This window comes from Dendrobates tinctorius, unplaced genomic scaffold (genome assembly GCF_039654945.1).
Source record: "Dendrobates tinctorius isolate UK_male_01 unplaced genomic scaffold, ASM3965494v1 ptg000030l, whole genome shotgun sequence".
Classification (NCBI taxonomy): domain Eukaryota; kingdom Metazoa; phylum Chordata; class Amphibia; order Anura; family Dendrobatidae; genus Dendrobates; species Dendrobates tinctorius.
In genome coordinates this window covers 35,145,852-35,168,086 of record NW_027361698.1, presented here as the reverse complement: position 1 = coordinate 35,168,086, position 22,235 = coordinate 35,145,852, and the positions used below count along the sequence as shown (strand labels likewise).

The 22,235-nt window shown below is 38.6% G+C and overlaps 1 protein-coding gene across 1 annotated transcript; it reads left to right on the top strand.

Annotated features, from left to right (window-relative positions):
- Positions 1–7,900: 7,900 nt before the first annotated feature.
- Positions 7,901–20,473, top strand: IL21 (interleukin 21). Its single transcript, XM_073572020.1, has 5 exons — positions 7,901–8,015; positions 8,104–8,139; positions 17,911–18,045; positions 19,383–19,460; positions 20,140–20,473. The coding sequence occupies exons 1-5, from the start codon at positions 7,905–7,907 to the stop codon at positions 20,161–20,163; spliced, it is 384 nt and encodes a 127-aa protein (XP_073428121.1). The 5' UTR covers positions 7,901–7,904; the 3' UTR covers positions 20,164–20,473.
- Positions 20,474–22,235: the final 1,762 nt, after the last annotated feature.

The following is a 22,235-nucleotide window of genomic DNA, read 5'->3' as shown; positions in this document are numbered from 1 at the left end:
TGGTACACACAAGGACACAGGACAGAGGTTGAGTCAACTTTAATCCATGTCAACTGGCTGCAAGTGTGATTTAGTTATTGCCAACACCTGTTAGGTGCCACAGGTAAGTTACAGGTGCTGTTAATTACACAAATTAGAGAAGCATCACATGATTTTTTGAACAGTGCCAATACTTTTGTCCACCCCAGTGGCGTAGCATGGGGGGGTGGGGGGGGCGGTCCGCCCCAGGCAGCACGTGTGTGGGGGCGGTGCGGCAGCAGCAGCAGCCAGCAATTCAATTCCTCTCCTCTGTGGGGACTCCGTGGAGGCACAGTGCAGGCGCTTTTTTTTCTACCCTACTGCCGGACTCGGACTTGGAGCCCCGGCTGCTGTCCGCTCCTGAGCCGGTGCTGGGTGGGTGCACAGCCGCGCACTCACAGACCCGTCCACTCCTGGAGGAGGTTTGGCCGCGGGTTGGTCGGTCGGAGGCTCGGAGCTGCCCGAAGAACATGTGGCGCTGAGGTGACGCAGGAGCGGATCCCGGGACACAGGAGCCGGTGAGTGAGGGGGACGGTGGGAAGCGCTGCCCGCCCGTGATATCTGTGAGGGGAGGCCGGAGACACGTGACCTACCTGCCACACACACCGCCCGGTCAACCCATCTGACAGGCCTGGCTGGCCCTGGCTTGAGTCCTGGAGATTGGTGTCTCGGTCTTGCCCCACAGTTGTGATATCATAATCAGTAGAAATTGTCAGGCATAGCAGCAGTTTAATATGCACATCAATCATATTTGCTATGAAGATGAGCTAACGGGCCCAGACTGAAAGGGTTAATGGACATCCCTTTTGCAGTGTACACAGTAATCATTTTTTCATGAAACATGCATTTGTAGGCCCCTGAATAGCATACAGATAATGGAGGCCGGAGACACGTGACCTGCCACACACACCGCCCGGTCCGCCCGGTCAACCCATCTGACAGGCCTTGAGTCCTGGAGATTGGCGTCTTCTACTACTCCAGCTGTAATGTAGTCAGTGCTGGATACAAACGCCTCCATCAAGAGCAGATATCAGCGTCCTAAAACAATGCCACAACTTTTCAACTGCTCTGGCCTCCACCAGTCACGTACGCGGCACGCCTGTCACATTCGCCAGTCATGTAAGCCATCATTTATGCCAGTCATGTACGCCAGTCATGTAATGTAAGCTAGTCATGTAATGTAAGCCAGTCATGTAATGTACGCCAGTCATGTATGCCAGTCATGTAAGACAATCATGTAATGTAAGCCAGTCATGTAGGCCCATCATGAAAGACAGTCATGAAAGACAGACATGTATGCCAGTCATGTACGCCAGTCATATACGCCAGTCATGTAAGCCAGTCATGTAAGCCAGTCATGTAAGCCAATTGTTTTATTTGTAACAGTCACGTAACACTCACTAACAATTTGTTAGTGAGTGTTACGTGACTGTTACAAATAAAACAACTTTACCCAAGTTTCAAAAATAATTTGTACTTTCTGTTTTTTTTCTGTCACATTATTAAAAATTATTATAAAAAAAGCCATTAGGTCTTCATCCAGCATCATCAAGCTAATACATACATATATATAGAGAACTGCAAGAAGATGAAAGTCTAGAAATTTAGAAATAATAACAGCAGAGATCTTTGAGTGTAGTGTGGGCTCTTCGGATGCTTCCGAATTATCAACGACCAAAGGGGCGGCAAATTTTTCGACCGCCCCGGGCGCCACAAACAGTTGCTACGCCACTGGTCCACCCTCTTTTTTACGTCTGGTGTGGAATTATATCCAATTTGGCTTTAGGACAATTCTTTTTGTGTTTTTTCATTTAAGACAAATTAAATGAAGATAATAATACCAAAGTATTATCTGACAAAATTGCAGGGGTGTCAATACTTTTGGCCACAACTGTATCAACAGTTTACTACATTCTGTAAAAAAAAGAGGACACTTACGAGCTTGAGATCTCAAAAAGATCTGGATGTCCACAGAAGACAATATTGGTTGATGATCACAGAATCCTTTCCATGGTGAAGAAAAATCCACTTGCAACATCCACCAAAGTGAGGAATACTCTCCAGGAAGTAGGTGTTTCAGTATTTAAATCTACAGTACCAAGAAAAGACTTCATAAGTGCAAATATAGAGGGTTAAGGCAAAACTTAAGGCAGAAAGACCCATAAACAAGCAACAACTGACGTCAGCTGCAGCAAAGAATCACAAAGGAGGACCTGCAAATGATTTTCTACAAAGTATAAAAAAGAAACATTTTATTTATGGTAAAGTTAATTTATCCAATTACTTCTGAGCCCCTGAAACGAGGAGACTTTGTAGAAAAATGATTGCAATTCCTAAACATTTCTCAGGATATTTTTGTTCAACCCCTGTAATTAAATCTTAAAGTTTACACTTCAATTGCATCTCAGTTGTTTAATTTTACATAAAAAATAGTGACATACAGAGTCCAAATCATGGAGATTCGGTCACTGTCTAAATATTTCTGGACCTAACTGTACAAAACCTATTTTATTAGGGAATACATTCAAAGTTTCTTGGTTTTTATGAGCATTTTCCTCCTAACCAATCAGGTCCATACCTCGGTATACTTATACCTGACATGCCCCATGCCCTGACACGCCTCCCGAAGAAGGATTGCGAAACGCGCGTTGGGGCAGCAGGGACGTAAGTCTTTCACATGCACTGCTAGGTATGATTAATTCAGCAGCTATTTAACTCTTTACCGCACTGTATTTTTACATTGGGGACATATAGGACATACAGTCCTTAATAATAGCACAGCACTTTCATTGGGCTAGGTCTCATTATTAATTTTGCACATATTGTTTACATGGAGCATATAGCACTTTATATATTTTTGGTATGCTTTCATTCAGCCTTTTATTTTTTGAAGTGCAGATTCTCTTGTTCACTCCATTTTTTACCTTTTTGGATATAAAATATTGTGTTGCGGCTATATCATCAATTGTCATGGTGGTTTCATAGTTTGTGCATTGTGAGTTTTCTTTGGCACTATGTCCCTGATTATTATTTTTTCAGGACTCCTTTTTAATTGTGATTTTTAATGATATATTCAATAAAAATATAATTTTACTTAGGTAGTCTCTTGTTACCAAATTATTCCAAATTATTTTTTGTGATAAATAGTGACATCAATAAGAGAGACTTTTACACCAAAAGAATTAGGGGTTTGTTTGGATTAATTAACTTTTTCTTGTGTGATTAAACTTTCAAAGTATTCAGAACCACAAGTTTATTAATCCTACAGGTGCTTCACAGGAATTAAAACAAACTGAAAATAAAAAATGAGCTACTTTCCACAAAAAAGTTGCTTTAGTCCCAATTTTTCATTTTCACAAGAGGAGAAAATGGACCACACAATTTGTTGTGCAATTTCTCCTCAGCATGACAGTGCCCCATAAGTGGGGGAAAACTACTGTTTGGGCACATGGCAAGGTTGGGATGGGAAGGATTGATATTTGAATTTTGGAGCGCAATTTTAGCTGGAATAAATTGCGGACATCTCGTACTTCAAGAGCTCCAGAAGTACTAAAACAATAGAACTCCCCACAGGTAATCCAAATTTTTAAACTAAACTCCTGAAGGAATTCATCAAGAGGTGTAGTGATCATCTTGAGCTCACAGGTGCTTTACAGACATTTATAACATTGGAACGTGAAAGTGAAATAAATAATTTTCCCACAAAATGTTACTTTAGCACCAAATTTTTCGTTTTCACAAGAATAACAGGAGAAAATGGACCACACATTTTGTACAACGATGCCCCAAATGTGGAAAAAAACTACTGTTTGGGCACACGGCAAGACTCGGAAGGGAAGGAGCACTATTTGAATTTTGGAGAACCATTTTGACTGGAATAAATTGCGCAATCCATATCGCATTTGAAAAGTCCCTGAATTGCCAAAACAGAAGAAAACCCCCAAAAGTGACCTCATTTTGGCAACTACACCCCTTAATGAATTATCTAGGGGTACAGTGAGCATCTTGAACTCACAGATGGTTCTTTCAATTGTTTAACACCTTAACAACCAGGGGGTATTTTTTTTGAATTTCCGTTTTTTGCTCCCATTCCTCCCAGAGCCATAACTTTTTTATTTTATAAAATAAATATGGTCATTTCAGGGCTTGTTTTTTGCAAGACAAGTTGCACTTTTGAACAAAGACATTGGTTTTAACATATCGTGTACTGGAAAACGGGGAAAAAATTCCAAGTCTGGTGAAATTGCAAAAAAAAGTACAATTCCGCAGTTTTTTTTTTTACCATGTTCACTATATGCTAAAACTAACCTGCCATTATGATTCTCCAGGTCATTACAAGTTCACAGACAACAAATATGTGTAGGTTCTTTTTTATTTAAGTGGTGAAAAAAAAATTGCTCCATTTTCCGAGACCGGTAGCGTCTTCATTTTTCATGATCTGGGGCTGTGTGAGGGGTTATTTTTTGAATGCCGAGCTGACATGTTTATTGATACCATTTTGGTGTAGATGCGATCTTTTGATTGCTCCTTATTGCAATTTTATTGCAATATAGCGGCGACCAAAAAACTTAATTCTGGCGTTTCTAATTTTTTTCTCGTTACGCCGTTTAGTGATCTGATTTTTTTTATATTGAGAAATCTGGCAATTCTGAACACAGTGGTACCAAATATGCTGCTGCAGACCTCTGGCTGTCATGCTGACCCATCGGTGACCCTTGATCATGTGACGGCGTCACCAATGGGCAGGATTAGTGACGTGCTTCCTGTAAGCGCAAGTTAAATGCCGCTGTCAGAGATTGACAGTGGCATTTAACTAGTTAACAGCCGCTGGTGGATTGCAATTCAGTCTTCGGCTGTTACAAACAGGGGGAGTCTGACATGGGCGTACTATTACGCCACATGTCGGAAACGGGCTAACATTGGGCTGTGAAATTCAAAAATTACGTATTTTCCACAAAAACGTTGCTTTAGCTCCAATTTTTTCATTTTCGCAAGAGTAGCTGGAGAAATTGGTCCATACAATATGTTGTTCAATTTCTCTCATACCCCATATGGGGTTGCAAACTACTATTTGGGCACACTGAAAGGCTTGGAAGAGAAGGCGCGCTACTAGAATTTTAGAGCTTCATTTTAGCTAGAATAGATTGGGGATGCCATGTCATATTTGAGGAGCCCTGACATGCCAAAACAGTAGAAACCCCAAACAAGTGAACCAATTTTGGAAACTACACCTGTCAAGGAATTCACCTAGGGATATAGTAATAATTTTTAACCACTTCACAACGTAAATATATGTCATCGGCCATGTCCCTGCTTTTTTTGCAGGCTCCGATGCTGAGCCCCCATCTTTACCTGCACTTGATGGCTGGAAGCGCATCACAAACCCTGATAATCGGCACTAGTCATGTATTTGTGGGGCGTTGATAGGTTGTCATGTCAGTGGGGGATCTGCAGAACACCCCTGTGCCTGTCATCACGATGTTCCTGTGATCGCCGGCTCTCATAGGAGATCATGATTTTGAAGCTGATGCAAGGCAATGTATAGAAATTCAGAAATTTCAGTTCTGAACATCAATATATACCGTAAATTAAACTGATTGGTAAACGGCATAAAGAGAAAATAAACGAAACGCTACAATTATGTTTTTTTGGTTTCCACAACATTGCAATCACATTCAATCAATACACTGTATCTAGACAAAAATGGTATCAATAAAAACATCAGCTCAGAGCACAAAAATAAGCCCTCAAACAGCTCTTTATCATGAAAAATGAAAACATTACAGGTCTTGGAAAATGGTGACAAATGCAAAAACTTTTTTTTTCATACAAATTTCCGAATTTTTTTCACCACTTAAATAAAAAAGAAACTATCAGCACTGAAATCTCATCTCTTGAGATCTTGGTGCCGAGATCTCCATCTGCACATGCACTGTCCCTGGCGGACATTTTCCCAGAGTCCACTGCACAGGAAACCATGGAACTGCTGGGGCTCTGGCCTGTCACAAAATGTCAGCAGAGCCCCGGCAGCACCAGGCATACCCGTTGTCACGTGTACCTGTCCTGTGTGACATGACCCACAGGTCAGTAACTGAAACAAGACAAAAGTGGAACACCGGGGAAACAGTTACAACGGTGGGCCCTGCAATAGGGAACGGGGAAGTGGAGACCTCCTGCACTCCCCTGAGGCAGTGTCCCTGAACACTCCTAACATTCCCTGTACAGGCTCTTCACCTGTCGCCGAGCAGGATACCTGAATCCCTCACTATCTCTGCACCTATCCCTTGCTAGGGAACTGGATAGTGCGGACACTTGTCCCACCGCTGCACTAATACACACGAAGAAAAAAGGGGAAAACACCAAAACACTTATCTTTCTCTGCTGCAGTCACCAGGCAGCAGAGTGCAGCACCAGATCAGCTTTCAGCAGTGGCTCAACAACTCAGAGCCAGCTGCTATTTTCACCAACTTTGTCTGCTGCAGTCACCAGGCAGCAGAGTTCATCACCGGATTAGCTTTCAGCAGTGGCTCGACACCTCAGAGCCAGACGCTACCTTCACATCCCTCTCTGCTGCAGACACCGGGCAGCAGAGTTCAGCACCATGCTTTCAGCAGTGGCTAAACACCTCAGCTGCTACCTTCACCATGGTTGGAATCCACAAAGGACCTGCTATAACCAACACCAGCTGATAGACCAGGTGACCTTATATAGCAAAGGAGGAGTGGTCACATCAGCAGGGAAACCAAAACAGACATGTAATAACCCCTGTGGCCACCGGGGGCAAAAAATCCAAATTAAGTCCCCAAAGGCCTGAAAGGGAAAAAAAGGTTTAAATGAGGGAATCCCAAATCTGACACAGATCCAAGAATTGGACTGTGACACCCATAGCACCACTGGGCACCGGAGACACCTGCACCACAGGGCAGCACCTCTGGGCACCCCCTCATCCCAGCCTGTGGCCTGCAGCAACAATACCGGTAAGGTATATATGCATTATAAGACGCACCCCCATTTTCCCCCAAATTTGGGGGAAAAAATGCATCTTATAATCCGTAAAATATGGTATGTGGCTCAGTAGGATTTGAAAAAAGGCAGGAAAAATCAATGTACAAGGGACAAGATAAAAGTGCTGCCAACAATGCATGGAAAAAGAGCATAAATAAGCTTGTTACATTAAAGAAAAATTGCATGTTGCATGCAGTTTCAAATAATAGAAAAGTACACTGTTCTAAGAATCCCTATTATGGATTTAGAAGCCCGGGATAATTTTCAATTTATTGCTGAAGAAGGCACACTAACATACTTTAAAAAAAGACATTTAATGATAAATATTTCTTTTAAACTTTATATTAACAGATATTTATTTAAAAAAAAACAAAGATAAAATAAATTAATACAATTTTCTTTGACTTCCTTCATTTATAAAACCATATACACATGTTGGTCTTCATTTGACCAAATTTTATAAAAATTGTCAAAGAGAATTAGTAAAATATTATTAGTCAATTAGACTAGGCTGCATTTTAAAATGTCCCAAAAGTATAGTGGAAAATAGTTATTTTTACCTACCCACACCTGAGTCAGGTGAATTTCTCTGTATTATATGCTGGAATTCACAATTTGTGTTCTTTTCCCTCCCCGTTCATTAACTTCTGTCTCCACCCACCACCCACACATACGAATAGACGTACACATAGCCAGTGGAAAAGAAAAACGATTACTCATTCATCCATTCTGCAAAGCTTTCCACAAGAAATGGGTGGGACCTACGATTCTGTCAATTGCAGATAAATTGGTATGTTGTCAATATGAGATCATTCATAATTCAATTTTGAGTGAAGACCAGAAGAGTTTGTAGCGACATGGGCAAAGTGCTATTACAATGCATGGGTTTCCTGGCATTAACTGTTCTCTTACATGCAGCTACACTAAACATCTATCGGTGTCGAGAAATTCAGAAAGTGGTCAAAAAGATCAATCAAATTGCCAATAAAACCGTAAGTATAAACTTCTTTGTACTCACTGCTACTTTGATGCTGTGATTGTGCAAATCTAATGCAAAATGTCATGTTTGTGTTTCTCTAGCATCCGCTTTCTTTTCATGTGCCAAATGATGTGAAGGTAAGAAGTATTTGTTAATTCAATTGTAAAGTAGAGTTCTTTTTGCTCTTTTTACTGAAGGTATAATACGTTTTACCATAAGTATTTGCTCTCTTGCTGGTGGTAACTAATTTTTCCTGGATTTTTACTATTAATAAATAATATTGCATTGTTAGAAATTGAATCAATAGTATTAGGTTCCCTTGTAGACTTTATCGTCCCCTCTAACTAAAAACTTTAATCAGTTTCATATCAGTGCCCACAGAAAGTATACATTTATACATACATTTACTGTTAAAATAATTTGAGCTTCTATAGTGGTCATATCGTAACTATTAAGCCGTGACATAATTCTATTATGTTTCTAGTCAAAATTATATTTTAGACAATTTTAAAATTCTTAAAAATTCTACTAAACTATGAGTCATTACTACTCTTCATCCACCTACATTGTTAAGTCTGATGATTATAGCACGTTAAAGATGTCTGTCCTTTAGTTATGCTTTTCAAGAATAGAGGTGACCTTAAAACAGAAAAATGTCATAGTTTTAACTTCAAATTGTTAACGGGATTTCATAATCTCAGACTCAATTTTAATAAAACTGAATATTTAATTAAGTAACAAATATTTCAGAAAGTTGGCAATAAATATAAAAGTGAATTAATCAAATATTTAATCTGATGTAAAATAAACTTGGGAATTACTAGTTATTAGTGAACGTGCTCGGATAAAGCATTATCCGAGCATGCTTGTGTGTTAACAGAGTGTGTTCGACGTGGTAGAAAAAAATATGTTTGAGTACCCGCGGCTGTATGTTTTGCAGCTGTTCGACAGTTGCAACTCATGCAGGGATTGCCTAACAAACAGGCTAGCTATGCATGTATTGCGACTGTAGAACAGACACAGGGACTCGAACATATTTTTCGTGGATTTTGAAAACATTTGGCACACTATCATGCGCGGATCATACCTTATCAGAGCACATTCGCTCATCACTAGCAATTACCCATAAGAGTAATTAAAAAGTCTATTTGCGTATAGTTTTGTAACAAGCCCCAGACTTACCGTGTCAGATGAAAAAGCATTTTTCATTTTAGTTACAGCCTAAAGTAGAGCACTGTGCCACATATAGAAAACACAGGAGTTCAGTTACTGCTTTTAGCGATCATACACAAAGCAAAACAGAAACGTGTGTAATGAGTAATACAGGTTTCTTGCATACACATGCAACAAACACAACCGCAAACACCAACAATGTGCACAAGAAGGTTTTTTTTTTTCTTTCAAAAAGATGTTCAAATAGGATGTCAGATACTTACATTAACCACAAAGAATGAAACTCATTGCTCTACTAATATATGACATGGCTCAATAGGCAGATATATGCAGAGGGGTTTCTGAGAGATAACATTTGGCTACAACTCATGACTCACGTACCCATACATATAATATTTGTAATTACATGAGTAAAAGAACAGAACTTCATGTATAAAGTAGAAAGGCAGGGTCCTAGAGATATACAATAGATTTTAGCTTTAATTAATTTAGATGCAGATTAGGAATTGATCTGGTAGATTTATTCAGAGCAAATTGTCCCCATTTTATTGACACTAATTGATTTTATTTACATATAAATGGTTTAGTATCTTCAAAAATGAAAAGCATATTAAGTGACGCTCATTTACTTACCTATATTAATTGGTCTCAGATAGAAGTGTTAGGGTACTTTCACACTAGCTTTTCCTGGAGCTGCAGAGGGATGCGTGCTGCCGCTGTGAAGCTCCGTCCACGGCCGCACCTCCTCCGGTCAGCTCCCCCTATGGGCGCATGACGCTGCATGTGACCTGCGTACCCTATCTTTAGCATTGGGTACACGGGCCGTGCACAGGCATGCGTTTGCCGGCTCATGTGTCCTTTTGATGGTGCGCCAACCTGCGCCAAACGCACCGTGTTGCATTTTGGTGCGCACGGCGCACCGTCAAAAGGACGCATGCACCGGCAAATGCATACCTGCGCATGGCCTGCATACCCAATGCTAAAGATAGGGTATACAGGTTGTATGCAGCGTCATGTGCCCATAGGCGGAGCTGACCGGAGGAGGTGCGGCCGTGAGCAGAGTTTCACGGCAGCCGTGTGCATCCCTCCGCAGCTCCAGGAAACGCTAGTGTGAAAGTAGCCTTAAACGTGTGTTTAACACGTGGTTGTACAGGAGAAAGAGGATAGCCTTAAAGTGTTTTTTTTTTTCAGTTTTAACATGTTATCACCCATAGGCAAGCAGAGGCATAAAACAATTACCTGATCTTGTACGCACCTTTCCCTACTCTACCAGCAGGTCTATGTTGCTGCCCAATTCTCTGTTTACAAGCTGAAGTAGTAACATCATGACTGCAGTGTATCACTGCAGCCAATCACTGAATTCAGCTTCTTGGCCAATGTAGACAGCACTAGCCGCTGAGCTGTGTGATTGGCTCCAGCGGTGATGTGCATGTTAGTACTAAAGTCTGTAAATATAGACTGGGGAAGCAGCAGAAAGTTGCCATCGGTACATAGAAAGGCGAGTACCAGCTAAGCTTACTTTATTTCTCACTGTTAACCTAAAGGTCATAAGATGTTAAAACCGGAAACCACTTTCAAATGGTTGCCGTCTCTGATGAAGATTAAAAAAAAAGCTAAAATTCATCTTTCTCAAGATAAGTCAAACTGCCAGCTCACGTGGGGCTAAGGTACAGAATTACAAGTCATATAATGGCTAGAAATAGTGTATTCCTAATGTACTGCCTATTCTAAAGAGTCACATGAGACAACAAGTACACTTTAATATTTTTTGTTCAAGAGGAGTACGACTGTCCTTCTTGAAATTTAGAATAATGATATTTATGGCTTTTGCCTTCCTCCAGATCCTCACTGTAGGATTTTAGGTTGGTTTTTTTTTTCAGCGGTAGAAAGCATATAATGTCCTTATGTAATATGTTCTTATATAGCTTCAGGTTTAGATCCTGGTCCTTGGTTTGTAATGCTTTGAATTACGTACATATCTGTATAGCTGTATATTTGTTCATACATTCATACAAGGCAGGAGTCCAAATAGTGGCCCGGTGATGAAACTGAGATACACAGAATATTGCAGAGTGCCAGCAGTTTTCTTGATGATTTCTTAATCTTAATTGTCTATATTGATCTATATAGACAATAGTCTCTATTTGTTCTATATTGTACAAAAAATAACTTTCTTCAGAACCATTTATACCATGATGATGAATATCTGGGGCTAAAGAAAAACAGGCCTTTTAAACAAAGAGTTGAAACATTTTTAAGAGAAACTATTTTGTAACTTGTCGAAGGGGAAATCAGAGACTGAGGCTAAGATAGAGATTGAAAATGAGAAAAAAACCGATACCAAGAGACCGAGACTGTTGGAGACCGAGAGTTAGAGAGAAAAGCACAGAACATGAGACAGAAGGAGACATTTGCATGATTGCTAAATTTATAAACTGCAAGATTTCCGCACTCATTGTTTTTTGAATGGCCATTTCCATTGAATGAGTGTGCTACTTTACTGAGCTTATACTGTAACAGGCTGCTTCAATGTAGAAAAAAACATGAAGAAATTACAAATAGATTTAGTTAATAAAATCCTACTGCTTTATGTATACAGCTACTATGGATACCTACATGGTAAAATGGGGCAATAAAGTAGTGCTTTCATAAGAGTTTTAAGCCTTTACTCCCAGATTTTTTTTAGGCATTTATTTTTGTAGAATGTTTTACCATAAAGCATAGGGTCACTTAAAGGAATGAAAATTTCCAGATATTCCTATCTTATTATACTAATACAATGTGAAAATAATAATCAGTTGGGACTAACCTATGGGACCCCTGCTGACCTTGGGAATATAGAAACCAAGAGACAGCACACTTCAGTTACTCCATTGTCACCAAGGATCGATGTTGGGGGCTGAGTACTTCTCTAGTGCTAAAACTCCATTATATTTGCAGCGGTCAACTACCATCAATCATGATTTGATAGCTTGTCCTAGCATATATGCAATCACTTCAAATGGTAAGAAAACCCCCTTTAATAGTGTTTTGCTAATAGAATATATATTCTGGAATCAGACCATTTAGATGCCCTGTTACACTATCCAAATTTCCTTCTATTACTGTTAAAATCAGCCAGCGGGTAACAGGTTGCCATAAAAAAGCTGTTCGTCTGTTGATGGAAAATTGAAAACCAGCATTCTGAAAATGCTTACATTTTCAGAGAAATGGGGAAGTTTATCAAAACTGCCATTTAATTTGTGCCTAATTTATTAAGAGGCAATTAGTTATTAATAAGTTTGATGAATCGCTGGGTTGTCAGTACAAAAGATATTTCTCACACAATGTTGGACTTCCCTCATTGCCTCCAATTTTGCAACGATGTATTGAAGAAAATTGGCTTCGAAAATAATAAACTCCTCCAAATGATGTAATAACCTTCCTGTCCTGAACCTGTGACACGTAAAGCAGAACACCATGAGCACAACTAGAGGGTGGTGCTAAGGTTAGGTTCCCAAATCGTATAGACAATAGATATGAACCTAGCACTCAACTTACAGTAAGTGTAATCAAAAGGAGTTTTATTGTAGTACGGAAGCAAAATGTTTCGGTCAATTTATGACATTCTTCAGTTACTACAAAGGCAATCTTTGTTTGATTTCTTATTTTATGCTTATTTTTTTATACCTTTATCTTTTCTTTATTTTCATACCTATGTATTTGCCTTTGTAGAACTGAAGAAGGTCATACATTGACCGAAACGTTTTGCTTTCGTACTACAATAAAACTCCTTTTGATTACACTTAAGTTGAGCGCTAGGTTCATACCTATTGTCTGAACCTGTGATAGGCATCTATTCAGGCTGGACAAAGCATAAATTCAACACACTAAGCTGTTCATAAATGCTTGGCCGCATTTTGTCTTAGTCAAAGTACAAAGAATTAACAGATATGTATATCACTGGTTTATACTGTTCACTTTTGATTTCCTCTGGGCTTTCTCTGCCTCTGATCTGTTGGTCCAAACAAATGATACTTTGTGCTGTGCTTTTGACTTTCTATCAATATTGCTATACAGCATTTTACTTTCGTATAGCTCCATCAGCTATTTTTTGTGTGTTTCTATGGTATGAAACAAGCTGATTTGAGTGGAAATATATGACATGATGCACATATTTCCAGCTCAGTTACTGTAAAATATTCTCATAAAACAGAAATTGTGGTTTGCTAGGACGTTAGAACTTTCTTAGCGTCAACGTTCCTCACAGAATGCAAATTAAATACCTAACAGAGCTCACCTGTCAGCATCTGACTGAGTACCAATTAGAATCTGTCTTTGTAAGCAAACCACTAAGGCTATCTTCATAATGAGGTTTTTGGAGCAAATCTTCTTCCAAAACTGTTTTGAAAGCATCTTGAAATCCACTGTGCTGTATACTTGAAGAATTTTGAGCTTTTTTTTCTAAAAGATTTTGAAAAAAAAAAGAATCCCGAAGGAAATGTCTTCAAATTTGCCCCTATCCAATGAAAAAGCTGCAAAGAAGATTTCAGGAAAAAAAAATTTTCAAAACCTCTTCATGACTGCGGTAGGAAATGCTGTTGGGAAAGAAAAATGGCTAAAAAAAAACTCTATGTTTTTTGAACTCTGCAAAAATTATCAGTGTGAACATAGCCTTAGAATTTACTGATGTACTGCAGTTGCTTCATGAGGTTGACATAAGTTTCCATTCATTTATGACAAGCACAGGTGAATGCATGAGTTCTTGACAATGTGGCAACCACCTATATGCCTAACAACTAAGGCCTGCTTCACACATACGTTTTTTTCATCAGTTGCAATCCGCGAAAATGGTGGGACACGGATCCGCAACTGTTTTGAAAGCAACGTGTGCTACCGGACCGTTGCTTTGACGGATCCGGGGAAGGCAGAAATTTAAAGAAACCCGTGCCCAGGGAGGAGAGAGAGAGAGAGAATTTTTTTTCAGTCGCCAGACCTGGCATTTAGGGTTAAATTTCCGGCAGAGGCAATTCTTCCGGGCATGCGCAGTGTACAAATGCGGATCCGGCCAGCAAAAAAACGTTTCAGTGTCCGTCCTGTCATGTCTGCGGATGCCAAAATTTTGGCGGATCAGTAAAAAAACGGATCCAACGGATGACCATCCATTAAGATCTGTCAATAATGCAAGTCAATGGGAAAAAAAACGGATCTGCCAAGAAAAATGGCGGATCCGTTTTTTTTTGGCAAAACGGCGGATTTTGACAGATGGTGACAGACGGATGTGTGAAAGAGGCCTAACAGGCAGGTAGCTGCTTACTACCTGTCTGTTCTACCCGGCACTGGTTCTGAGCTGTCACAGACCACTCCTAATGATGATTCTGCTACTTAATGTCAACAGAGCAGTTCTTCTTCTTCTGAGCTGATCTGCTGATGGGGCATATCTGCCAACATCATACTGATTGATAGTCGGCTTCCCACACTTAGGCAATGAGGAGCAGGCTGTTAATCAGCATGATTTCATCAGTCACGCCTCATCAACAGAGGGGAGGAGAAGAGAAGCAGCTGCTGTGTGGAAGTAATGGAAGCAACAGAATCACCAGGTGGAGAAGTCTGTGACCACTCTGACCTGGCATAGATCAGCGCCGGGCACAGCAGGCAAGTAGTTAGCAAGTCATCTACTTTGCTGTAACGATCATGTGCTACAGACTTTGCATGTAAATCTGGATGTAAAATCTGATGAGAATCTTCTACATGAGGAACATAAGCAATCAATCAACCTACTACGAAAGAAGTTTGATTAAAACAACTGCATTTTTATTTCTAACATTGTAATTTGTATGAGAACTTTATATGATTATTTATTTCTATGAATACATTAGACCCCACTTTCCATATTTCCTATTATGAATAAACCCAACATAAAAACAATAAGCAAATACCCTGCAGTAAATAAACAGCAATAGTGCATGAAAAAAATATATGGTACTTAGTTAACATAATTTTGATTTAAAAAAATGTGAGCGCCATCCCACCACGTCACGGTGACCCTAGTTGAGACAGTCCTAACCTCTGGTATTAAAACCTTACCATTTGTCAAGCGACATAATATAAATAAGGGCTGAAAAGGACTGACCTGGCTAGTGGACATGCAGCCATTGCAAATCACATGAATGTAATGTCCAGCTCAAGGAAAAGGCAGGCTACACGTTTCTCTGCACTAAGTGCAAACAGACTGAAAAAAAAAACCTAAACAGATGAACTGGAATATAAGTTGGTGTGCATTCAGCATGTAGGCACATGTTCACACTGGCCACTAAACAGACAAAATGCAAGATAAAAAACATAGTAAGCACATACTCTGCAGAAAGTTAATAACAATGGTGCATGAAAATAATATGGAGTACTTTAGTTAACATAATTTTGACTTTGAAAATGTAAAAGCCATCCCACCACAGCACGGTCACTGCATTTTCATTTTAAATGCTGTAATTTGTATGAGGATTTTATATAACTATATTTTTCCACAGATTCATTAGACGCACTTTCCATATTTCCTATTATGATTTCTTAACAATATTTGTGGATAGAATATTTTAATTAGAAATAAAAATTTTGAATAGGAATTTTGGTTCTCAGTTTCATGTAGCTTTTTCCACATGTTGTGACTTAAACAGCCATCGAAAGTCATGGCTATTACATCATATGCAGTAAATCAACCTGCTTTCACTTGTTTTCTCAGTTAAAACGTCAATAGTTCCACCTGCTATAGAAACCTGAAACAGGAAGCATAGAGCTTTTTTGTAGATGAATAGAATGCTGTAGATAATTTAGGGGAATAGTAATAACAACAACCTATGTGTATGTAACATAAGAGTTATAATGTATAAAACATGACATGATAAGGAGGAGCTGGAGCAGAACGCTTGGATTCCGCACATATGTTTTTTTCCTGAATTTTTTATGTTTAATTGTTAATCATTTTTTTACATGCCATTTTGGTAGTGATATTGCATCTTTTTGTACCAGACTTTTCTGGTGTTTATAAAGTCTTATAAAGAAGCCAATGGAAAAAAATTGGAAAAAAAGTATTCTTTCAAAAACACCACCAGAACATACTGGGGCAGATTTATGAAAACCAAAAACGTAGAGCTATGGAGTAAGCAGAGTCAAATTCATTAAAAAACAATAACCCATTTTTGTACATTTATGCCCAAATTTTGCACTATTTTTTACTTTTTTCAAGTTTTGAACAAGTTGCAACTCTTTGGGGCTTAGTTTATGCTTAAACTGGGGTAAAGTAGTTAAAAAAAAACACGGACCATTTTGTTTTGGGAAAAATTATTTGTTTATTGATTTTTAAATATTTTACTTTACAGTAGTGATTTTGAAGGCAAAACATAAGATGTGTTAAAATGCCACAAATGAAACTGCCCTAAAGCATTCACTCATTAGCTCAATTTTCTTTGTATTTTTTTGTATCCAATATTTGGGATTGTACTCGGCCATGCAAGTCATTGTGTGAATGGAATACATTTGACTGTACTCAGATAACATCCAAGAAATTTATTATTTTAAAATCCTCTCCACATCCAAAAATCGGATTACACTGTGAGCAAACTCTGATCAGAATTTGATCAGCATGTAAATAGCAAAATCGACCTGATTCTCTTGGATAGGAGAAAATACGGTGGTGTTACCCTAACCTTATACTTTTTGATTGTAGCTTTTGGAGTTGGAGTTTTGGGATCCTTCCCTTCACAAGGAGCTTAGTTTAGGGGAGTTATTTATTATTGAGTCCAACTGGAACTGTTTTGCATCTGTACTTATTAAAGTCCTTTTAGAGGCAGCTGCAAACATAATTTTGTGATCCATGTACAATGTTTATTGTACATCATATTCAGAATTTTAAATCATTATCTTAACCTATTGCTAGGTTTGTACAACCTATCTGAGCTATACCTTACATTTGAAAAGGAAAAAACATGAGTCTTTTAATTACTGTACCTCCTATTTTAAAGAATTCTTTTGAATTCTTTATTAGGAGTGTACCGCACTTTTGCCTTCTATCTTCATGATTGCAGCAAGTAGTCCGCTTTTGAAGGCTGACAGTTTGGATCAGAGACATAGTCATGCTATGGGGCCCAAACTGTGCACTCTACCATGCTGCTAGCAGAGGCAGCAATTCCTCGGTAGCATCGGAGGAACGCATGGGGACTGAAGCTGATTAGCTTCAGAGCAGCACTTGCAATCTCTAAATGAGAGCTTGAAAGCATGTACTCCTTGCCTAGGAAATTGGCCAACTCTGATACACAGTTGACCTATAACTTGAGACATTCCTTAAGAAGTGATATTTTGTTTTTTTAGTTCTTTTAATTAGTCATTTTTATTTTGATTCCTACTCAACCTTAGCTCCTTAGTTTAGAGGTTACGCTATGTTGCTGTTAACCAAGCTCTACACCTCAAAATCTAAGGTGTCCCTGAAGTAGGCTAACACTCCAAACTACATTGCTCCACTCTTCAGATTGTGCAACACACAAGCTTGTTGTAAAGTTGTTCACAAAGGGATAAAATTACAATTTTAGTGCCAATAAATCTTTAAATCCAGCTTAGTTTTTTGGACATATGGTAAAAGTGAGTGTTCTAAAAACCTTGAGTTGAAGTCATGAGTGGTGTTGCCTTGCAATTCTTCTTTTTCAATAGACATCAATGCAGTTTTCACCATAACTCAAAGTCTTCTGTTTCTCTCTGACTTTTAGGAAGAGTGCTTAGACACAGCTTTAAAGTGCTTTCAATCACAAGCTCACAAGTTACATGTAGCGACCAGAAAGAACAAACCGGATCTTGACAATTGTATAAGAAAAGTAAAGCTCAGCAAACCTCATGACCGTGAGGTAAGTATTTTTTGCAACAAATTACATATATGGTTACATTATTCTGGACCACTGATGTGAAGACACAATATAATAGGAGAGACTAATTATTGCTCCGACATTTCCTGGTATGTGTGGCACGAAATGACCATGGATTTGCAATACTCTTGTCAGGGTGATCTCTTAAGGGGTGAGTGCCCCTGACCTAATAGATGTGAGACAAGAAATACATCGGACTAAGTGTCAGATGTGATCTCCTCTCCTGGCAAGAGCTGGCACCGATTTGATTTTATTAGTACAAAACAAAAGATCACATAGCAGGCAGTAAGAGTGCGTTGCACATCTTCTGAGCAGCCATGGTGTCAGTCTGTGATAGGTCCATGTTAGGTCTGTTCCATATATGGTCTTCAGTGTATCTACTTCACATTCCAAGGATTCCTTCCAGGGCGTAGTTCCAGGATGCAGACACCATCTTGCCACACCACATTTGAACTAGCTTATGTAAGGTTAATAATTGATTTCATTAGCCATTCTATCCTTCACACTCTGACAGGAGACAGGAGATGTTTACGCCATGCGTGTCTATGAGTGGCCACCCAGTTTGTTATGATGTTACTTGTAGCCTATCAAAGGTTTTGCCAGTTGTTCCTTGCATTTATAATATGAAAAAATTGAGTCCTTATCAAAATCTATGAAAAATTAAGGGTGAACACATCTGTATTTTTGCGATATCATATAGAAAACATAGAAAGCAGCTAACCGATCATAGTACTCTCTTGACTGCTATATCCATATGTCCATATATATATGTTAGAGATATAATGTGGTCTGCCCAATGATCTATATTACTGTAGTCAGAAGCCTTTAGCAAGCAATTATTTTACCAATTACTGGTTGGTCCATGAGGATAGGGAGCTTCATATACCAACCATTGATTGGTAAAATGATTGTTTGCTAAACGCTTCTTATTACACTCCTATAGATCATAGTGCAGACTATATTTTATTTCTAAATATTTCCTGCATATTATATTGGCTAGTAAATACATAGATTATGGGAGGAATTCATCCTTCATTCATTAAGAGGTGCACACAATGTACACATAGTCATGAGCTGGAGTACATTTCTGCCACAGTTTATCACACTTTCTTGGGTTAATTATAGTGAATTTGTTTGGCTATGCTAGAACACACACCTTCCCACTGTGTTACATCCATGTAAGGAAAAGTATGGGAAAATTCTCAAAGTTGATGCAACTATGTGTGACTTTTATACACCATGAGTGTTTGCTGATCCTGCTATCATGATGTGTGTCCACATTTATTTGCTAACTATAGTTATTATTTCTTTCATTGTAGAGTTGCACTCCATGTTCTAATTACACCGAACAGAGCCCAGAGGTATTTCTGAATAAAATGGAGTTACTGTTGCAGAAGGTAAGCATAAAAGTACACTAAAGCTCTAAACATCTGCAAAAGGTGTTCATTACCCGGGGATTGTACTCTGTAATAAATCATACTTACCTATTGTCATACTCTTGGCTGCAGCACAGGCCGCTCTGTTGTCTGTGCCGGTTCCAGAGGCATTCAACTAGCCATGGGACTGCAGCGGTTTGTGATGGGCTGCAGCGGTCAGGTGATGTGAACTGCGAGTCACCAGAACAACATCCAATGAAGTGTGGTTCAAGTCACCAGATCGCTGCAGCACAGGCTGGTTGATAGTGCTCTCATCACAGACCAAGACCCCAAAACTGCCTGCACTGGATCTAGAAGTGTGACAGCAGGTAAGTAGGATTTATTTTAATTTAACATAGCACAACACCCAGGTTATAGGCACCTTTTGACTGACAAGGCGTCAAGAGGACCAAAAATACCCCTAAAAATATATTTTTATTGACAATTACTTTAAAATGAACAAACGTTCAGACACATCATTGGTTCTTTTTAAAGTAATTGTCAGTAAAAAATATATATTTAGAGGTATTATTCTTTTTGGTATTTATAGGCAACTTTTACCTGCACAGCCTTTTTAATATAGTGCAATATTTTGGGCAATATATAGTACTATATTCATGCTAACAGCCAATAACATATGTACATTTTCCGTCTTTCATAGATTGTTAACAACTTCCAATCATAACCCAACAAAGTAACAGTGGAGCGCTCACGTCACTTGGATCAATCATTCAGCCGTTAGCTGACAATACATAACCAGATGAAAAGAAAAGGACCTGTAAAACTTGTTCTGTTGGAACCTATGGATAACATTCACATTTTATTTATGTCAGGCTGCCCAAATTCAGGCTATTTCTATTCTACTATACAATATTTATTGGAGCCTATAGACATCAGGTTTTTATAAAGAACTCATTCCAGTCTGTTCAGGTCTGTATTCCTATCCATAGGGTACAGCTGAGTAGCAGTATTCATGTAAAACATCACCATCATCTTTAGCTTTGTAATCGACTGTGAAATATGTATTTACAAGTAACACTCATCCCTTAGTTATCTTTTGTAATCGCAGTCAAAAATAAGCAAATTCATAATTTAACAATGTGACAGAATGAGATGCCCAGCTACAGACACAGTCATATGAGAAAGGCTGTATATCTGTATGCACGTTACAACACAACTCAGACATCCCATAACACTATACTACATTTAGCATACGTCCTGGCCCATACATAGAGTGACTATAATTAACAAGAAGTTATCACATTTTTTTTTTAGATTGCAACCGAGTAACATTTTTAGTCTGTAATGATTGGGAATATTATTTGATCTTTTGCGAGGAGTTTATCTATTACTGTGAATTGTATATATACCAATATGAATGAATGAAATTGCATACTGTGGGTTATGCTTAGTGTATGCTACGGGATAGTACATGAGCACCCCCGAAAGTCACCTGTGCCCTACATCTCCCAGACTCTGCACAATTTACCCACAATGTTCCTTTAATAGATATAAAAGCAAAAAAACTAATTTCCTTTCTACTCTTTAGTACCGTAGATAGTCGCTAGTGCTCCGGCTCTTAAACCAATACACATTTTGTAAGTTTAATCTCAAAATATTCTATTTTTACCTGAAGTTGAGGCTATGTGGTGAACTATTACTAATTGTTTAACTAAATCCAAAAAGATTTCTGAGAAGGCATTGACAGTAGGATGAGAATCATAATGACTATCTACATGAAGTCAGCATTACTTCATTTGTGACTTTTAGTATTTCACATTTTCCAGTATCTGGTAACATCTTCTTTCCAATTTTGTAGGAAAACACAACATATTTATGTTTTATTAAAATATTTAAATTATTTAATCTAATTTATTTCATGAGGTGATGAGTAGTTTGGTTTAATATTACTGCCTTCTTGTAGCTCGGCTTTCCTTTTTATTTTTACTGTTTTGTTACTTACATGTGCTTTCTGTCAGTGTAGTACCTAAAGACCTACTGAATGCTCTCAATTTATACAGTTTGCATTACTTTGTAATTTATAAAGAACTGACCATAAATGCAGTCGTTTCTGCCTCCTGTGGAGGATAATAGTTTGGGGTGCAAAACTATAGGTACCATATTTATAAATCATATTTGCAGAAACTATATGTGTCTGTGAAATACTGAGACCTTTCAACTGAGAAAAATAGACAGAATATGTTGATGTGTATGGATTCACAATGGCATTTTATTGTTTTGTGGCTTGTCTTTTGTATTAACTCATTAAACAATCTTTATATATAGCTTTGATGTCTCCATATTTTGTTTATATTATCATAAATGCTTGTTATTATAACCCATTTCTAATTTTACGTCATGCTGCAACGCATCACCTGAAAAAACTTTAGGCTATGTGCCCACGTAGCGATTCTGAAGCAGAATAAACCTGAGCAGAATCGCACACCCTGCTCCCAGGAAAACGCATGCGTATTTTGACGCGATTTGTAAGCGTTTGTCAAGCGTGTTTGCATGTGTTTTCCCATGCGTTTTTGCCCATGTAATTGATGGTATGAGGAATCATGTGCGATTCCGCAAAATTAATGAACATGCTGCGTTTTTAATTGCTAAGCGTTTCCGCAGCGGTTAAAGACGCACCATTGGCACAACATGTGCGTTTTTCATTAAAAATCAGTTGGATGCTTTTCTTAAGCGTTTCTGCAGCAGAATCGCTTGTCTAAAAGTGCTGCAGAAAGGCTTAAAAAACGCTACGTGGGC

What these genes read in the sequence shown, in the direction of transcription:
- IL21 (XM_073572020.1), top strand. Translation starts at nt 7,905, where the DNA reads ATGGGTTTCCTGGCATTAACTGTTCTCTTACATGCAGCTACACTAAAC. An exon ending in ATCAAATTGCCAATAAAACC is followed by an intron (nt 8,016 to 8,103) that starts GTAAGTATAAAC and finishes GTGTTTCTCTAG; the next exon opens with CATCCGCTTTCTTTTCATGT. An exon ending in GCAAACCTCATGACCGTGAG is followed by an intron (nt 18,046 to 19,382) that starts GTAAGTATTTTT and finishes CTTTCATTGTAG; the next exon opens with AGTTGCACTCCATGTTCTAA.